Raw genomic sequence first — 20821 nt, 5'->3', positions numbered from 1 at the left:
CATCAGCTATTGGATGTCAAACATTTTGTAATTCTGATACGTATAGCTGCAGAGGAAACCCGCTACATTTTTCTTTATGCGGATGGGATCCTTTATAGGCTATGCACTTTCCCACAGACAAGAAAACACATAGGGCCTACCACGGCTTTTGTCCAGTTATGGTTGAAACAAGAAAAAACCACTATCAGCTGGGTGAATCCACCAAGATGGTTCGATCCTGCGACGCAAGCACCCCAAGCGAGCACTCGACCGATTGAGCTAAATCCCCCTCACCCCGCAGTTTTCAAGAGGTAAATATTGATTTAGTATTGATTATTGACAGCGTTACTTGTTACCTAAACTCATAATATATTTGTATGTATACAAAGTATAATATTAATTTAAGTGTTGTCTATCCACAATGATCGTTACAGTTATTTGCTAACTGCAGGCCATAAGGTCAAAACAGGTTAACGTAAAGACCATGCTTATGCATGAGCATTTACAAAAGGGAGCGACAATTCCCAATCTCTTGAAATTTTTTGTTCTGACAACACGAATGTAAAAAGAATCATGTATGTACTTCGAGACAAACTGCATTTATCGTATGGCATCTACATAAATCAGGCGCGATCTGAAAAATATGCATGAGGGGTCTAGATAGCTCCAGTCGCCTCCAGCCCTCCCCTTATTGATATAGTCACCTCCAGCCCTCCGCTTGTTGATATGTAGGCTAGAGGCAAAGTTTCTATGTAATGATTTGGCAATCGTCGACTACTAAATGGTCGCAAGCTAGTGTTTTAAATACACATTTCCCTCTAAACCCGATGTCACATAGCTTTAGTTGAAGTCTCGAGTCTAATTATGACATTAAACTTGCATGTTGTTAACCAGTATAAACACTACACGAAGAAACCCAACCAGATCTAGGTGTACAAGTTTAATGCCATGACTGGACTCGAGAATAATCAAACTAAAGCTCTGTGGCATCAGATTTGGGGGAAATGTGCATTTGACACAGTGCTTGCTACCATTTGGTTGTCGAGGATTGACAAAGCATTAAGTTTTCTTTAGCCTTTGCCTACATATCAATGTGGGTACAACTGGAGACAACCCGAACTAGGGTCTAGACGGGGGGGAGGGAAGGTTTCTAGGTGTTCCATTTGAAAACATTTTTAATAATTAGCTTCGAGGGTAGGTGGGGGATTTCGACGATCGGTATTAAAGTGATCCTGAAAACCAATTCATTGGTCAGATGTTATGGGATTGTAACAATTACCAAATGTCCGTATAGCAGACTCATGTGTTATGACCGACAACAGACGTTAGATTCAGCCTCAGTACTACCGTCACAATCATTCATCATGGATTATTGGATAGTTAATTTATCATTTTGTATTCCATGTGCACCTAGTGTACAGTAAGGAGTTTGTAGCATGTCTTTTAACCAGTACATTATAGTATTCTCCGTTGGAATCATTACCTTAAGAAAATCATTTATACGTGAATTAAACTGGTTTCCATCTTGTACCCGTGTTGCAATACAACACACTATAAGCGCACAGAAAGTCCAATACCTTTTCTTTCACTCCCATTTGTACACGTGTAAAACTAATTAATTGCCATTTATCAAGTTTACTCACAACCAGTATTCTACGTAAAAAAAATAGAAAAGAAAAAAAGGTGACCGTGGGACAAAATACACCAGCTTATTTTACTGGCTGCGTCCATTTACTACCAATTCAAACTTGACCACAATCAAGAAATCGATATGACTTACATTCTATCTTGTGACCTAAAGTTTTGTAAAGTCAAATGTAATGTCTGCCAAGCGCACCCAGGATTATTATACAATGTTGGATTCTACTGTCTTTCCCCATGTTTTCGATCAAATCTGGTCTTTCATTTAGTCTTATAAAAGGCCTCCTACTTTGTCATGTAATTCAACTTTCTTAATTAAATGAAATCACCAAATTATTTCCAATGTCCAAGAAATGTTAACACAGTATAAGCTTTCCGCTCATTTATTTCTTTTCAAGTTTGTACAAGCAATGTCACATGTCTTCACGCAAAGCCAAAATTGTTTATTATCTGCTGGTGGCTCTCTGCTTTACCGGCTATGTTCTTCCTTGCTTGTTCACGCAGACGCTGAAATTACAAACGGTATGATAGTTAAGAATTGAGAACTAAACAGAATATATGTTTGACCCTGAAACACCTCCCAATTGCATATTTTGATTCTTAGTCACATGATGTACTAACAGAGTTAACAACACAACAATTTTCTGCATAAAAATAAAGTTACTTCAACCATGCCAAAAATCAATCATGTAAGAAAGCTGTAATAATAACAAAAAAACTTGACCAAAACACACCATCATAACTGATATACTGTATTAGTTTGCCTCAGAAATTTGTATACTAGTTTCATCAAACTCAAAGCGCTATGGGATAATCATCACAGGCAAAATCAAACACTGAATGTCATTAAACTCACATAATAACAATTCAAAGTTAATGTAACGTAATGAGAAGACACATTTCTTAAAAGTACAACATTTATTGGATTTTTTAAACATTTGATTAAAAAAGAATCAGTTAAGAATAAGACGAACACCAGTCGAAGGAAATTAATTGAAAATCCTTAATATGAATTTGATGTAAAAATTGTAAACAATGGTGTAGCCAGCATGAGGCTGACGAGGCAAGAGTCTGGAATTACCCCCGATTTATTATATTTTTCCCATGACACTTGATATTTATTTTACAGGTCTGGCTATGCCTCAGGTAAAGGATCTATTGGGTTTTTTATATAAATGATATCAGAACAATTTTGAGATGCTGCTACACGTTGAGTGGTACTACAAAATATAAATTATACAGTGTTCTGTATCGTAAGTGCAAGATCATCATAAACATAAACCTTTATTATTTTAACACTATATAAATGTTTATTATCATATTAAACACTATATAAATGTTTATTATCATATTAAACACTATATAAATGTTTATTAATACGTTTTACAGCCATAGCTTATGATACAACATTATACTCATGTGTAGTTTAATACATCAAAATACGCTAAAGAATATATGGTATACAGTTAATGTTTTATAAATTTTGGTTTCTGAAACCCCTTCAAATGAATTAAAATATTTTTAAATGAATAAAAACAGTCAGTATTTTCAACACTCCTGAATATAGTAGTGTTTATTCCACATTTTGTATAAAACTTAGGTTGCCTCAATGTGTATTTTTGGTTTCATTAGCCTCAAAGCAGATTAACAAATAATGAAGCCAGTTCAGATAATTACCGAATTCAAATGATGCTTTTTACATTAGTAACTCACTAAACACTAGATTCAAACAAGTGGGACATAGCAACAATTTTCTGCATAAAAATAAAGTTACTTCGACCATGTCAAAATCCATCATGTAAGAAAGCTGTAATAATAACAAAAAAACGTGACCAAAACACACCATCATAACTGATATACTCTATCAGTTTGCCTCAGAAATTTGTATACTGGTTTCATCAAACTCAAAGCGCTATGGGATAATCATCACAGGCAAAATCAAACACCGAATGTCATTAAACTTACTTAATAACAATTGAAGTTAATGTAATGTAATGAGAAGACATTACTTAAAAGTACATTTATTGGACGCTTTTTACATTAGTAACTAACTAAACACTAGATTCAAACAAGTGGGACGTAGCTCAGTGGTAAAGTGCTCGCTTGATGCATGGTCGTTTTGGGATCGATTCCAATCAGTGAACTCATTGATCTATTTCTCATTCCAGCAGGTGCACCATGACATATATTAAAGGCTATGGTATTCTGTCGGTGGGATGGTGTACATAAAAGATCCCTTGCTACTAATGAAAAGATCCCTTGCTACTAATGGAAAAATGTAGCAGTTTCCACTCTATGTCAAAATAGCCAAATGTTTGACATCCAATAACCCATGATTAACAAATCAATGTGTTCTAGTGGTGTCATTAAACAAAACAATCTAACTTTAAAATTCAAAGAAACCAAAAATTCAGCTATGTGAATTTAGGAGGAAGCATCTGGAAATTGAAGGCAAGTTCTTTATTAAATTCAAAGTGCCTTAATATTTAACTGTTACATATTATTGATAATGTTAAACTAAAAAACTAGGATTTTTTAAAGTTTAACATCATCTATAGTATGTAACAAGTAAATATTAAGGCACTTTGAAATTCTACATTCTGTATGAAACGTTCAGCTTGCCTCAGTGCATATTTTTGGTTTCATTAGCCTCAAAGCATTGTAAAAAACCCAAAAACAACTCAAACATGAAGGCAAGTTCTTCACTGAAATTTTAAAGTGCCTTAATATTTACGTCTTACATACAGATGTTAAAAACACACACACACTCCTGTATATCATACAGCATGTGTACGTATGGGAAAAACTCAGTTACTTTTGAAGGTTTCAAAACAAAATTATATATAGCAAACAAAAATCCTATTTTTTACTAACAAAAGTGATTATAATTTATATTTTCAGTTGGCCTCAGATGGAAGTACATGTTAGTAGTTGTCATCTGAATCAAAACATTATGAAAGTTTTATCACTGACCAGTCAGCAAATGGTGCACATGATCACATAAATCTACTTTCAGACATTTGTGTGTGTGTGCATTGTCTATAAAAGTATATATGTTAGTCAACAGAAACACTGTCACAGCATGTTTATATATCTTTACCATTGTGTTCTGTATATACGTTAGTCAACAGAAACACAGCATGTTTATATATCTTTACCATTGTGTTCTTCTTTCTGTCGTAGAATTTCTTTGAATGCACTTTCCTCTTTGCTTCTAGAGCTGCAATCACATTCTGGTACTTCCATCCCACTTCATGTGAGAGACGATTCAGATTACAGAACTGAAAGTGGTCAACAAATGTGAACAGTTTATTAGTTGTAAAAACATACTAAAACTTGTTTCTACAACTTGATTACAGAACTGATATTGGTCAACAAATGTGAACATTTATCAGTTGTAAAAACATATTAACACTTGTTTCTAGAACTTGGTACACCAATCACTCTCGTTCATCTCAAATAGGGCATATGTTTTAGATAGGTTTATCCTATCTATGGTTAGTAAGAGTCCATGGCTAAAAATAATGATGGCATTGACATTTTTACCCCCATGGTGTGGGAACCCATATTACAATATTTATCCTATACAATTTTCAACAATATGAAAGAAATATACCAGTTAACCGAACCCTGAAAAACTGTAAAAAATCAGCCTAGTTTCATGGTCCCAAATTTTCTACATTCTAAAACATGACCACCTGTCTCAATCGGATAAATATTAGATCCGCAGTGTGATCCGGTTTAGACTGGTTTCATTGTACATGACAAGTTAACATCTATTAATTAACCTTTAAACATAACGTTATCTCGATGTACAAATACTTTTAAAATCAAATGAGCACCCGTCTCAGATGGTAGTGCACGTTAGTTTATTTCATCAAAATCAAAACTTTGTGAAAACATCATCACTGACATTTAGTAAAATCACAATTTCAAATAATTACTTTAAAATGGACAGACAAACATTTGTTACAGAATTCCTGACCAGTGTGTTCATTATCTTTGAAAGTAGGAGGGAAAGAAATTTTTTATTTATTTAATGACACACTCAAACATTTTAATGACTGTTATACGGTGTCAGACATAAGGGTAAGGACCACAGAGATAAGAGGAAACCCACTGGACACTTAAAAAAAAAAAAAAATATATATATATATACTAAACATAACAAAAATATACTATGTGCAAATATATTGTTCTTTTCTTGCAACAGGAGCTGTAAGTACAAACATTTTACTTCCTTGCTGCTTTTAATTAAAGACGGCAAAAGAAAGAAAAGACAGTTTTTAACACATTAAACAGAAGTATTCGCATCTATGTAATTGTTGCAGTTATAACTACAATCACTAAACATTACAATTACACTTGTTCTACACGAATTTGCAGTGCATATCAGTCACTGGGGCGGATCCAGCTTTTCTGATGGGGGGTGGGGGGTGGGGGGTGTTTTCCCCAAGACAAAAAGGCACTATTGAAAAATTAGTTCACATGGACCTAATATAATAGTGCTACAACAGGGACGCTGGCAGACGTATTCTATACATTGACAGAATAAATAAATTAGTAAAAAACCTAAATAAAAGGGGCACTTCTCAAATTTGAGGGGGGGGGGGGGGGGGTTACGGACACCCCCTCCCCCCTTAGATCCGCCCCAGAGTCATAATTTTAATACATTCAATTGTATAATATATTATAAAAATGTGTTTGCCTCAGATGGTAGTGCATGTTTTTGGTTTCATTAGCATCAAAGCGCTGTGAAAAAATCATCATTGGCAATTTAACAAATAAAAGTAAATTCCACTGTTTAACACGGACTTCTGCAATTTATTTTTAGGCTTTCTTCAACAAATGGTAGGAAGTTATTCTTGTTTTAAGCTAGAATAAGGACCGTTATATTTTGTAATTTATCCCTTGCTTGAATGTATCATGGACAAGTTAATACTATAAATTCAGTTTCATTTTATTAAAAATGCTACCTTTTTGGTTTCACAATTGCAAAGTGTTAGCATTACAGATTTGCGTGCGACCACAATAACAGGACAAGTCTAACTTATTAAGTGCCTGGCGAACCCTAAACAAACCAAAATCCTAATGGTATGTTCTTACCTTGCATATGTATACAAGATACCATAGATACTACCTCAATAAATATATACCAACTTGTCCATACCAATATCGAGGATACTTTGAAAGTTGGTGCATCTTGTATCAGTAATACATCCTCCTCACCTCATCAGGTGAGCAGGATCTTGATTGACACTTAATACAGATCTGAATTTTTGACATGCTGGTTGCCTTTCACTGCGAATGTAACTCAGTAATATATTTTATTCATCAGCGTTTTCCAAAAGCAATCGAGTCAAATACAGGAAATGAATCTCAATATAGGAGTTTTATAGGATCCTATAAAAATATATAGGAAATATAGGTCTGGGAGGCCTGCACGACCCTCTAAGCACCAGATGCTGTCTAAATTGGATAAATATTAGATCCCCAGTGTGATCCAGTTTAGACAGATTTCACTGTACATGACAAGTTAATTATTAATTAACCTTTAAACGTAAGGGTTATCTCAATGTACAAAGCTTTTAAAATCATGTCATAAGCACCTGTCTCAGATGGTAGTGCATGTTAGTTTATTTCATCAAAATCAAAACTTTATGAAAACATCATCACTGACAAAAAGTGCAATCACAATTTCAAGTAACTTCTTTAAAATTAACAGATGAACATTTGGTGCAGAATTCTTTATCAGTGTGTTCATCATCTTTGAAAGTAGGGAGAGAAAGAAAGAATTTATCTAACTACGGTTTTATTGTTAGAGATGAAAACCCACTGTCTACTTTTTTCGGTTAGCAGCACAATAATAATAATAAAATAAATAATAATTTTTTTTTTTAAACTATGCAAAAATATTGTTATTTTGCTGTTTCAAGTACAAACATTCTAGTCCACATCTGCTTTCATGAGTTTTAATCAGACAGCAAAAAGGAGACAATTTTCAACACACTAAACAGAAGTATTTGTATCGATGTAATTTTTGCAGTTAAAATTACAATTACTAAACATGAAAATTACATTCAAATATACATGAAATTACAATGTCGTAGTTCATAAGTATATCAATCATAATTTTAATACATTCATTTGTATAATATATTATAAAAATGCGTTTGCCTCAGATGGTAGTGCATGTTTTTGGTTTCATTAGCATCAAAGCGCTGTGAAAAAATCATCATTGGCAAATTAACAAGTAAAAGTAAGATCTCCCACATTCAAAGCATCGTCTCAATTTTTGACAGGCTGGTTGCCTTTCATTGCGAATATAACTCAGTAATATATTTTATTCATCAGCGTTTTCCAAAAGCAATTGAGTCAAATACAGGAAATATAGGAAATGAATCTCAATATAGGAGTTTTATAGGATCCTATAAAAAATATATAGGAAATATAGGTCTGGGAGGCCTGCACGACCCTTTAAGCACCAGATTCTGTCTAAATCGGATAAATATTAGATCCCCAGTGTGATCCAGTTTAGACAGATTTCACTGTACATGACAAGTTAATTATTAATTAACCTTTAAACATAAGGGTTATCTCAATGTACAAAAGCTTTTAAAATCATGCCATAAGCACCTGTCTCAGATGGTAGTGCATGTTAGTTTATTTCATCAAAATCAAAACTTTGTGAAAACATCATCACTGACAAAAAGTGCAATCACAATTTCAAATAACTTCTTTAAAATGAACAGACGAACATTTGTTGCAGAATTCTTTATCAGTGTGTTCATCATCTTTGAAAGTAGGGAGAGAAAGAAAGAATTTATTTAACTACGGTTTTATTGTTAGAGATGAAAACCCACTATGTTTTTTTATTAGCAGCACAATAAAAAATATATATAAAAAACTATGCAAAAATATTATTTTGTTTTAATAAAAACTGCAAGTACAAACATTCTAGTCCACATCTGCTTTCATGAGTTTTAATCACAGACAGCAAAAAGGAGACATTTTTCAACACACTAAACTGAAGTATTCATGTCGATGTAATTTTTGCAGTTAAAATTACAATCAATAAACATGAAATTGCAATGTCGTAGTTCACAAGTATATCGATCATAATTTTAATACATTCAATTGTATAATATATTATAAAAATGTGTTTGCCTCAGATGGTAGTGCATGTTTTTGGTTTCATTAGCATCAAAGCGCTGTGAAAAAATCATCATTGGCAAATTAACAAATAAAAGTAAGATCTCCCACATTCAAAGCATCGTCTCAATTTTTGACAGGCTGGTTGCCTTTCATTGCGAATATAACTCAGTAATATATTTTATTCATCAGCGTTTTCCCAAAGCAATTGAGTCAAATACAGGAAATATAGAAAATGAATCAATATAAGAGTTTTATAGAATGCTATAAAAAATATATAGGAAATATAGGTGGTCTGGGAAGCCTGCACGAACCTCTAAGCACCAGATTCTGTCTAAATTGGATAAATATTAGATCCCCAGTGTGATCCAGTTTAGACAGATTTCACTGTACATGACAAGTTAATTATTAATTAACCTTTAAACATAAGGGTTATCTCAATGTACAAAAGCTTTTAAAATCATATTATAAGCACCTCACTCAGATGGTAGTACATGTTAGTTTATCCCATCAAAATTAAAACTTTGTGAAAACATCATCACTGACAAAAAGTGCAATCACAATTTCAAACAACTTCTTTAAAATGAACAGACACGAACATTTGTTGCAGAATTCTTTATCAGTGTGTTCATCATCTTTGAAAGTAGCGAGAGAAAGAATTTATCTAACTACGGTTTTATTGTTAGAGATGAAAACCCACTGTCTACTTTTTTCGATTAGCAACACAATAAACAAAAAGATTTTTTTTTTTAAATACTGTGCAAAAATATTGTTATTTTGTTGGGAAAAAAAACTGCAAGAGCAAACATTCTAGTCCACATCTGCTTTCATGAGTTTTAATCACAGACAGCAAAAAGGACACGATTCTCAACACTAAAAAAAGTATTTGTGTGGATTAATTTTTGCAGTTAAAATTACAATCACTAAACATGAAAATTACATTCAAATATACATGAAATTGCAATGTCGTAATTCACAAGTATATCAATCATAATTTTAATACATTCAATTGTATAATATATTATAAAAATACGTTTGCCTCAGATGGTAGTGCATGTTTTGGTTTCATTAGCATCAAAGCGCTGTGAAAAAATCATCATTGGCAAATTAACAAATAAAAATAAATTTGACTGTTTAAACGATGCAGAATAAGAATTTATATCATTATTACACCAACTTTTGCTATTTATTTTCAGGCTTTCTTTAAAAAAAAGAGAAAAAGTTGTCTTGTTTTAAGCTAGAATAAGGACCTGTATATTTTGTAACTTATCCCTTGCTTCAATGTATAATAGGCATGTTAATACTGTAAATTCAGTTTCCTTTTTATTAAAAATGCTACCTTTTTTGGTTTCCCAATTGCAAAGTGTTAGCATTACAGATTTGTGCAAGACCACAATAATGGATGAGGCATAAATGTAACATTTTGGGTTTTTTTTAAAAAGCTACTTACTTTCCTTGATGGATTCAATCTGAGCACCTTCAGAGCAGCAGGTACGACCATTCGTCTCTTTTTATCGTAGGGAGGTGGGATACCTTCAAACACTTTCAGTCGGTCCAGAGCTTCCTTGCCTCGTGACAGCTTATGTGGCAACATACCTGTGGAAAATAGTAATAGTTAAATTTGTATACTACTTAACAATTACAAACTATGAACTGCAATACTGAATTGTTTATCTCGTTAAAATGTGCACCGTCATCCATGTACCGTCAAATATAATCATCAGAGATTGCAACAGAGTGTAAAAAATTACTTTAAAAAAAAAAAATTAATGTATTAAAAAGAAGAATTAACACCAATCCCGGTCATACCAGGCTATCTATGAACACAATACTTCCCTTAACTTACACTTACAAGCTGAACAGAAAATTACATTTGTTCAAATGTAGAGCAGAATATCTGATTAAAAAAATAATAATAAAAAAATAACTTTATTATAGATACTGGTAAATATTACTAGTGTTTTTTGGGAGGTCTTTTTTTTTTTGTGTAAAAGGTACAACTCAAAATTGGTCAAAGGGAGAGGCTTATGGGGGGGGGGGGGGGTGTTTTTTTGGTACTCACTATCAGATAATTAAATAATTTTTTTAGCTGAAAACAGAATCCATCAGAGTTTGTAATAAAATCAGCTTTTTCATTGTAGGTAAGGATGAATCATCATTTAGATTCTGTTTTGAAATATAATCCCTTTTTTTTTTTTTTTAAATCCACATTATAGATCATGCGCAATGTTTCTGCCAAAAAGGATACATGTCAGCTAAAATTATGTACCCTAATTTTTTTAGAAAGATTATAGCAAGAGAACTGATGTTTAAAATGTGTGAAAGTACATGAAATGCAATGTCTAATTTTAAAAGAGTTCCACCTACCATGATCTGGTTTTTTTATATTACATTATGTTCTGGCAAAAAGCCTGCACTGACATTCAGAAGGCAAGGTATACGTAGACCACAATTAGTTATAAAATAGAAATGATATAGAATATACTTGTACATCATGAAACTCATTAACTAATCAGTTATATTATTTCAAGTTGTTTTCATTGAAAAAGAAAAGGAACATTGTGATTCCTTAAATCACCTATACATTTAAAAAATAAGTTAACAGTGAATTATATAAATAAATAATGACAAATACCTCGGACAGTTCTCCAGAAGATCTTGCTTGGTGCTCTGAAGTGAAACGGACCACGTTTTGGATTTACATTGCATCGTCGACGCAAGAACTTCAAATATTTCACTGCCAAATCAAAGACAATAATGAAAATCTAAACTAACAAGTCTCTCTCTTAGTCCATGCCAAAAATAAAGCATCGATTTCAAATATTGTCCTCAGAAAGTTTTTCTTATCAAGAATTTGTCAAACAATGTAGGTAATAAAAAATCACTGGACAAGGTCAAGAAATCTCTTGGTGAACAATAAAATATCTTTAAATCTACGTTTTAATCAAGGAACAATCATGAATGACAAAGTGCAAAAGCAAAACAAAAAGTCTTGTTTTATTTTACGACACCACACAAGATTGTTCTTTGATTAATAATTGGCTACTGAATGTCCAATATTCGGCAATATGTACTCCTCCATAGAAAGGAGATAACATAAAAACGCGTTTGACATACTGCATGAGTCATGGGGCACTGGATGGGGGAAAATGTGTCCACCAAGGCAGTTCCAAGTTCGTTTGTTTAATGACACCACTAGAGCCTTTTTTAATACAACGATGTACTCAAAACATTTTATTTGTAACGGTTATATGGTGTCGGACGTATGGTTACGGGCCACACATATTGAGGAAAACTGCTGTCGCCACTTCACGGACTACTCTTTTTGATTAGCAGCAAGGGATCTTTTATTTATATGCACCATCCCAGACAAGATATTACATACCACAGCCTTTGTTACACCTGTTGTGAAGCACTGGCTGAAACTCAAAATAGCCGAATGGGCCCCATCACCGGGGATTGATCCCAGACAGACTGAACAACAAGCAAGTGCTTTACCATTGGGCTACGACATATGGTTAAAGACCACACAGTTTTGAGGAAACCCACTGTCGCCACTACATGGGCTACTCTTTCCGATTAGCAGTAAGGGATCTTTTACTTGCGCTTCCCACAGGCAGGATAGCACAAACCATGGCCTTTGTTGAACCAGTTATGGATCACTGGTCGGTGCAAGTGGTTTACACCTACCCACTGAGCCTTGCGGAGCACTCACTCAGGGTTTGGAGTCGGTATCTCGATTAAAAATCCCATGCCTCGACTGGGATCCGAACCCAGTACCTACCAGCCGGTAGACCGATGGCCTGCCACGACACCGGTATACACTTGAGAAAGAAACCCATCAGAACCTACATATTTAACTGGAACATTGTTGAAATCGGGTGCCATCAGGTTTCTTCAGCTTTAAACTTTGCAAGGCCTTGGTAATAAGGGAATACCATAAGTTTGTCACCAAGCACAGGGTGGAGGAGCTGATTTAGTTCAAGGATTTAGATTGCAGCAAAGTTGATGTGGTAAAGGGTGTGCCCAAATTAAGTACAAACATGTTAACCTCAAAATCATTTGAACCTTAAACTGTAATTAGATTAAAATAACCCGATATGCATTTCTGAATATGTGTACAACTCTTTACCACTGTTATTAACATTACTGCACTAAAAAGACCTTGGTGTGCTCAGAACCAAAAAAAAGCCTGTTCTGCCTACATTAATGAGAGATAAAGCCCGTTTCAAGTAGAATGAAATTCCAGGTGCCTTTGATCTAATGTCCTCAGAATGTTTTGTTTACATCAGGTTTTCAAACAATGTAGGTAATAAATCATCACTGGACATCACTATTATATCCTTTTTTATAGATCATTTAGAAAAAAGCAAATTAATTTTTAAAGGAACCCAATGTTTCTGCCAGAAAGAAATTAGTGGATATGGCACTATGGAATTGAATGCAACCACAGTCAACAGTGGGTATGGGGGGCTTCCCCCAGAAAGAAAATAGGTTACGTTTAGGGTTAGGGTTAACAAAATCATACAGTAATGATAAGAGTAATTAATTTTGTCAAAGGTTAACTTAAAAAATAATAATAGAAAATAGCAAAATGTTTTTTGAGTATGAGGCCATGCCCGTTGCCATAAACCCTGGTGTCAAGTAGAACAGTAATTTATTTTGCCTCCTCAGATGCAATTTTGTAATGTTTACTGGGTGTTGTTTTTTAAATCCTGTTTTACATATACTAAAAAGTTAAAGTTTGTTTTGTTTAATGACACCACTAGAGCACATTGATTAACTAATCATCGGCTATTGGATATCAAACATTTCGTACTTGTATCGTATTTTCCCATGTATTATGTACTTTTTTTCAGAAAATACAGGTTAAAAATGGGGGTAAGCACTATACATAATAAAAAAAAAAAAAAATTAAAAATGTCCAGTGATCACCCATAAAAAAAAAACGTCAAATGGTAGTTTACGGTACTTTACTGGTTATTGACAGTGTTCATTATAACGAAATGCCAAAACCCTCTTAAAATTCGCTTTTCACTTGTGATGGTTGTAATAAATGCAAAATAAATGTACAAAATTATCCATACCTCATTAAAAAGTACACAAAAATGACAAAACTGGACCGTCAATATTTTATAATTTCCACGAGATTTAATTAGGTCATTTCCGTCAAACCGGAAATATGCGACACTACTATAAATTTAGAAATTTTGCGCATTCATATCAGGAACGAGAACCAAAGTAATATGCTATATTTTTGTTTTCATTTATTTATTAGTCATTTACAGTGTAGAGGTATATAATTTTGTTTTGATTTATGCATGTGGAGTCTGTGACATGTAAGTACATAAATACTAGCCGATGTTTAATGTGACACGTAGGTCTATGTACGCAAGTACTTAACTTTTGCTTTTCGTTAATTTTGGTGACTCGGGGAAAACAGTGCATTTTGCATTCACAATCTATTTTGTGGTTTAAAAAAATGGTGCACATTTATATTGTGGTTCATGTCTTTTTTCTTGAAATAAATGTTCGAAGTGGGGGGTGCGCGCGCATAATACATGGGAAAGTACGGTAGTCATCAGAGGAAACCTGCTACATTTTTCTATTAGTAGCAAGGGATCCTTTATATGCATGTTCCCACAGACAGGAAAGCACATACCATTGCCGCTGACCAGTTGTGGTGCACTGGTTAGAATACAATTAGAGTTGACAGTACCGGATTCCTTATTTCAAATTTTCACATGAGCACCAAATTGGACCATTTCATACTTACGTTTATTTCTGTAGAAGTTGCCAGAAATATTTATTCCTTCACATCTGACAATCACTACTCTTTGTCCTGAAACAAAAATGCACTTAAAATTTAAAAGTGAAAATAATTCTAAATGACTGTTAAATGATATACATTACAATAATACATTTTTAAAATTGGTTCTAAAGGTAGTACTATACCAAATAACTTCCGGCTGGGTCAAAGTTCGAGGTGCACCAAACTTTTGATAGAGAAGTGAACACCACAAGTCCTGTGATTGGTTATAAATGTGAGTGTGTTGGTTGTAAAAAATAATAGTTTCATCTGGGTAAAATAAATGTGCAATTTTATTTCATCTAGTACCAATGTGTCAAGTAGCCTTGTGCTTGAAACATGTATGGGGTACCTGTAAAAAAAAGTACTCAAATTTTGTGCGAAACTAGGGTAGTCATAGACGCTACCCGTTATCTCAGAAACGAGCAGCTTGACCCCCATTTTTTTCTGATTCACTTTAAGTGTAAGGGGTGGTAGTATTTATATCCGTGGCGTTTATGTCGGTTGATACGTTGCAGGTAGGAGTTTTAGCCGCATGTGTTACTATTGTCGTCTATGGGATTTGATTTGGTAGTATACACCCTATAGCACATATTCAGTGCATAATAAAAAATATTATGATTTTGTCATTTTATTTAATTAAACTATACTGGTTGATTAATTAGCCATCACTCGATTATGCAAGTCCACAATGACCGTGACAATAATCTCTGTACATGGCTCTGAATGGAGTTTGAATCAAAGTTAGCACTGAAGAAAAGTTGGTTTTGGCCTATAATTCATACTGTAAAGATTTCAATAATTTCTTTTTACATGGTATTTGACTTGCCATATACAACTGCTCTTAAATATGGTATTATATATAGGCAACCTGAACTAAGATTTTAATAGCAATTTATTTTTATATTAAAAATAGCATGTGCCAATAGTGGGTTAATGTCTTTAGTTTCCATTAACATTGTTAATTTCTTATGTATGAAATTCTGAAAACTCAAATTTGTAAAGAAGTTGATTTTTATTGTCATTTTGACATATTTATAGGGTGCTAAGTTATATTTTAGACAAATTTGTAGTTTTATGCAAAATTTAAAGTAAATTTGAAGAAAAACTTTACCAAAAACATAATTAAATTTGTTGTCACTATTGTGCCTTCTGTTCTTATTTGTACATAACAATAAGGTTGTTAAACATATACTTAGATCTCCAGATCATTTTTGTTTCTTAATAATCACTTAGTTAGCTCTCATGAAAAGCATTTTGAGTTTATACTAGATTCAGAACCACTTTTTTTCAGATTTGATTATCTGCCTTGGATTAAGTTGATAATTTATTTTATTGTTAAAGCTGTATTACCTAATGTTACTAGCTAAATAAAATGCTGGATTACAGATTGTAGGAATACATCTAATGTACATATTGTATTCATCCGGATTAGAAAATAATGCAAGAAAATAGATGTTCGGGTAATTTTGTCATTTAAAAATAGGTTTTTTTTCAGTAATTAATCAAAAATAAATGTGTTAAAGCTGCATGATTATTCCAGATATCACAACTATTAAAACCTCCAACTACAGTAGGCTATAAATAAAATATAGTCAGGAATATTGGTGGCTGCCAATGGTTTTGATGGTTCATTATGAAAATCAGCATGGCCGATGGATTTGAAATTCCCACACCTGGCAACTTGAAGACACCCACACCCAGCATACAGGATTTCCTCCCAACACTAATGTTCAGGACATTAAGTCATTACTTCATACAGGTACAGTCATGTTTGTGTTTCCTTCCTCAGACAGTGTATTTTTTTAATACTGATATTTCTTTGATGTGCCTGTTAAGGTCTTCATAATCTAGGGGTCAATCAAGTGCATGTGTTTTAATGGCATTCTTTAAAGGGGTAGAGGTACTCTGACTCTCTTTGTTGTCTCTACATATATACCTGAGTACACACACCCAACTGAAAGTAAATATCTTCAGGAGTTTTATTTTAAAACACTTTGTTGTTTAATATGACATATTGCATTTGTACAAAACTATATGCAATATATATGCTTTTTGAGGTGTACATTATATTAGGTTGCACTGTAGAAACAACAGTTTCAGTGAGGTTGTCAGTTTATGTCAGAATACACCAGATCCTGGTTGTCATAAAGACACATAGCTGGACACTTTTTGAAAAATGTATGTTATCAGTATAGGTAGTACTATACCAAATAACTTCCGGCTGGGTCAAAGTTCGAGGTGCACCCAACTTTTGATAGAGAAGTGAACATCACAAGTCCTGTGATTGGTTATAAATGTGAGTGTGTTGGTTGTAAAAAATAATAGTTTCATCTGGGTAAAATAAATGTGCAATTTTATTTCATCTAGTACCAATGTGTCAAGTAGCCTTGTGCTTGAAACATGTATGGGGTACCTGTAAAAAAAAGTACTCGAATTTTGTGCGAAACTAGGGTAGTCATAGACGCTACCCGTTACCTCAGAAACGAGCAGCTTGACCCCCATTTTTTTCTGATTCACTTTAAGTGTAAGGGGTGGTAGTATTTATATCTGTGGCGTTTATGTCGGTCGATACGTTGCAGGTAGGAGTTTTAGCCGCATAAGTTACTATTGTCGTCTATGGGATTTGATTTGGTAGTATACACACCCTAAAAGCACTACTTTTATCAACTTCACACAAAACTCACTTACTGATCTCATCTAAATCCACCTTATAAACAAAAACCAACTGTTCATCACATTATTCAAACATATGTATATCCACTGAAAAATACGGTCAACCTATTTTCACCTCAAGGTATTATAACCATTTGTCATCTAACAGACAAGACAGGTTTACCAAATGACACCATTAATTATGTAGTCAAATGGCAGGCTTCAGAATTGAATGACCTCTCATTTAAAAACGAGTTATGCAAAATGAAACACGTGAAAGAGATGGCCAAACATATGTTATTACTCTTTCAATTTTCAGAGATCATATAACAGTTACATGGAAATTGTGGTTTTATCACATCCCAGCAGGCTATCTATCAGCTACATATAATATAAAATCATTTACCTTGCAGTAAGGTTTTAGCAACAATGGATGCTAATCGACCCAGCAAGTGCCCTCTGGCATCTATGATGATGGGCTGAAACAATAATATAGAATTGAAAATTTGACAATCATTCAGAAATATATTTAACACGTTCAAATTATGGCTACATGTATTCGAATGCTTTGACAGTGAAAACGTTAATATTAGCGGTCATTTTGTCCAACACTAGGTACAGTTGCTAGAATGTCATCACATTTGTTATTAATACAGTGTTCGAGATTAACGGTATCCCGATATATTGGGGATACCAGAATTTAATTTTGGATACCAGACTTCAAGAACCCAGTATCCCACCAGGATGCCATATAATACTAAATTCTCAGGTAGCATACCAGATTTTGAAATGTTAGTATCCAACTGGGATACTGGCCAAAAATGTTAATCTCAAACACTGTAATAGACTTGATTTTGTCCGAAAGAAGCTGCACAAGCTTAGTGTCCAACTCTGCAGAGAATCCGTAATCGGTAGACTTATTCCGATTAGCTTGGAAATAGCGGTGAGAGAATTTCATGATCCCCATCTATAATGTTTTAAACATATTTAGTTTTTTTATCATTGTCATTAAATTGCATTGGTATATAAAATATTCTAAGAAAGTTCTGTGATGTGCTTTCGAAAACTTAATATCGTGACGTCAGAAGTTTGAGATTTTCAGCAAACGTCAGTAATTTGTAAATATGTTGGTGGCGTGCCAACATACGTAGCATTTTATAACAAAAGTAGACGGTGGTCATGAAGAAAATAGCTGGACACGTTGAACAATGGAAAAAAAGCTGGTTAGAACATTACCATCAAGCACATGACGTAAATCTAAACACGGGATTTCCCATTACAAGCAGTTTTCCAAAACATTGACGATATTAGCCAACACGTTTGTTTGGATTTTCTAACAAGTGACTACAGCTCTTGCACGAACAATCCGTCGTTTATGTTGATATTGGTTCTGTATAACCGACAGACGAATGACAAAATGTTTCATGCCAAATTTTATGCCCGGGCATGGAAACGTGCTATTGTTGTGCCATAGACTATTCATCGACTAGCAGTAAGAGATCTTTTAAAAGTTTTATATACACAATTCCCAGAGTTCAAAATTGTGGCCCGCAAAAAGTAAAAAGCAGTGAAATAAAAATTCACCCGCTAAAACTACACCAGTATCATAGGTCATTTTTCAAGACACAGATGTATGTACTTATCTCGCTTGTAATTTATCTTGTGAACCAATTTTATTTTATTTCCTTAGTGCTTTAAAATATACTTTAGTGGACCTTAATATACACACTATACCAAACTCCTCTCACCTCACGTTGTATTTCTTTTGGCCTGCCATTTTAAAAAATAAAAGCAGGCAATATTTTACTTGCCAGTTCATACAACACCAATTGTGTACTAGTTGTAATACAAAATAGCACAGACAGGGATCAACCACAGATTGACGTTGCATCAGATGAATACTTTACTACTAGGCCCCCTAGCTGTTGGATGTCAAACATTTGATAGTTCTAGCAGTTTTCAAAGAAATCCTGGTACATGTTTCCACAAGACAGCATATACCAGTGTCTTTGATATACCAGTCATGAAGTACTGGCTGGGGCAGGGTAAAACCCAAGGTTTAAGCTGCCGTTCACCAAATACCAATTAAAAAACCCATTTATTATACATATTTTAATATATAAATAAGGGATGGGAAGTAGCCCAGTGGTAAAGCACTCACCTAATGCGTGGTCAGTTTGGGATCGATGCCAGTCGGCGGGCCAATTGTGCAATTTCTCCAGAGATGCCAACCCTAGTTGGAGTGTCATAGGAATCCAGGCCTTAAAAAATTGGAATCCCACCCCCCAAAAATAGGAAAGTTGCTACTAATTATGGAAAAATGTGGAAAGAGTTCCGAACGTTCCAGCATGCATGCTAATACTATCACTAACCCTAAGCCTGAATGAACTGAATGCTGAAACGTTCGGAACTCTTGCCGATATCTTGAGGTTTTTTTCATTTAAGTCTCAAATTAAGACCATTAAAACTTTAAGGGGCACGTAGTGACTTATCAAAATCGTACATCTAAACCAAAAACTAATATCCATTCATTCTCTGCCACATGAGTACTTTTACTTCCAAAAGGAAAATAAAGATGTCAATAATTGATAATTTACATACAATAGTCGACATCAAGTACTGGTTAGAAATAGGTAGCTGCTATCTATAATTATAAACAAGAACACATGGCGACGGCTCATGGCCTTTTTCTTCTTAGAACTTTAAAACAATTTAACGTTCTTTCATACATCCCAAAAAAGAATGAATACTCGTGGTATATTCAATCTTTATTGTATATGCAAATGCGTATTTAAAATATTTAAAAATTGTATTCATTTTTGGACATTACAAAGTACGATAAAGCACGCCAACCTTCGTCTGGAAACCCATGATGACTAAAAAGAAAGATTTGGGGTTTACACGTGGGATTACAAAAATGACAGGAAATGCTTCCGCTTTTTATTTCTTCCTTTGAGTCAGGAGCTCTAGCGTATAGTGTTACCTTACAAGCAGGAATGAAAAACGGTTGTGGTGTTTAGCAACATCACTAGAGCACATTGACTTATTAACCATCAACTATTGAATGTCAAACATTTCCACATAAAGTCTTAAAAGAAACCTGCAACATTTGTTTCCATTAGAAGCAAGGGCTTTTTATATGCACTTTCTTACACAGGACAGCTCTTTAATATACCCGTCATGGGGCATCGATTGATACGGGGAGAAAACAATCAGAGGTCTACAAGCAAGCACCTCAGGCGAGCACTCTACCGACTGAGCTAGATCCTACCCTGACTGACTGACCTAATGACCTGTTGACTAATCCAATCTGTTAATATATAAACAGAAATAAAAATTGTTTAAACCAAATGAATGAATAATACATCGACTACTGGGTGTTAAAAAGGGTAAGTAGCCCATAAGTATGATTCATTTTTACCATAACATTGAATTATCAATTGTCAAAAAGTAGGTCTACTAGATAATGATGACTTATCCAGTCCACTCCAACAAGTTTTATGTGACAGCTGAGCAGGACGGGCTGTTCAGACAGGGACTCATCATGCCATCCATGGACAACGCAGTCATCCATCGCGTTCTCAA

At 34.0% G+C, this 20821-nt stretch overlaps 1 protein-coding gene and 9 non-coding genes across 10 annotated transcripts; all 10 read right to left on the bottom strand.

Annotated features, from left to right (window-relative positions):
- Window positions 1-1987: 1987 nt before the first annotated feature.
- On the bottom strand, window positions 1988-20167 carry LOC121370626 (60S ribosomal protein L13a-like). Its single transcript, XM_041495983.1, has 7 exons — window positions 20090-20167; window positions 17643-17715; window positions 14549-14614; window positions 11408-11509; window positions 10223-10368; window positions 4779-4901; window positions 1988-2127 (listed from the first exon to the last, which is right to left on the bottom strand). The coding sequence occupies exons 1-7, from the start codon at window positions 20105-20107 to the stop codon at window positions 2044-2046; spliced, it is 612 nt and encodes a 203-aa protein (XP_041351917.1). The 5' UTR covers window positions 20108-20167; the 3' UTR covers window positions 1988-2043.
- Window positions 5462-5536, bottom strand: LOC121372773. The gene has a single exon (XR_005957987.1). It is a non-coding gene; the product is annotated as a small nucleolar RNA Z195/SNORD33/SNORD32 family (small nucleolar RNA).
- LOC121372772 lies at window positions 6324-6397 on the bottom strand. Its single transcript, XR_005957986.1, has one exon. It is a non-coding gene; the product is annotated as a small nucleolar RNA Z195/SNORD33/SNORD32 family (small nucleolar RNA).
- Window positions 7229-7303, bottom strand: LOC121372768. Its single transcript, XR_005957982.1, has one exon. It is a non-coding gene; the product is annotated as a small nucleolar RNA Z195/SNORD33/SNORD32 family (small nucleolar RNA).
- On the bottom strand, window positions 7793-7866 carry LOC121372770. The gene has a single exon (XR_005957984.1). It is a non-coding gene; the product is annotated as a small nucleolar RNA Z195/SNORD33/SNORD32 family (small nucleolar RNA).
- LOC121372767 lies at window positions 8256-8330 on the bottom strand. Its single transcript, XR_005957981.1, has one exon. It is a non-coding gene; the product is annotated as a small nucleolar RNA Z195/SNORD33/SNORD32 family (small nucleolar RNA).
- On the bottom strand, window positions 8783-8856 carry LOC121372769. The gene has a single exon (XR_005957983.1). It is a non-coding gene; the product is annotated as a small nucleolar RNA Z195/SNORD33/SNORD32 family (small nucleolar RNA).
- On the bottom strand, window positions 9807-9879 carry LOC121372771. Its single transcript, XR_005957985.1, has one exon. It is a non-coding gene; the product is annotated as a small nucleolar RNA Z195/SNORD33/SNORD32 family (small nucleolar RNA).
- LOC121372775 lies at window positions 11595-11665 on the bottom strand. Its single transcript, XR_005957989.1, has one exon. It is a non-coding gene; the product is annotated as a small nucleolar RNA SNORD34 (small nucleolar RNA).
- On the bottom strand, window positions 13035-13104 carry LOC121372774. The gene has a single exon (XR_005957988.1). It is a non-coding gene; the product is annotated as a small nucleolar RNA SNORD34 (small nucleolar RNA).
- Window positions 20168-20821: the final 654 nt, after the last annotated feature.

The sequence above is a fragment of the Gigantopelta aegis genome, chromosome 4, assembly GCF_016097555.1.
Source record: "Gigantopelta aegis isolate Gae_Host chromosome 4, Gae_host_genome, whole genome shotgun sequence".
Lineage (NCBI taxonomy): Eukaryota > Metazoa > Mollusca > Gastropoda > Neomphalida > Peltospiridae > Gigantopelta > Gigantopelta aegis.
Note: the sequence above shows the minus strand (reverse complement) of the source record. Positions and strands in the feature narration are given on the sequence as shown.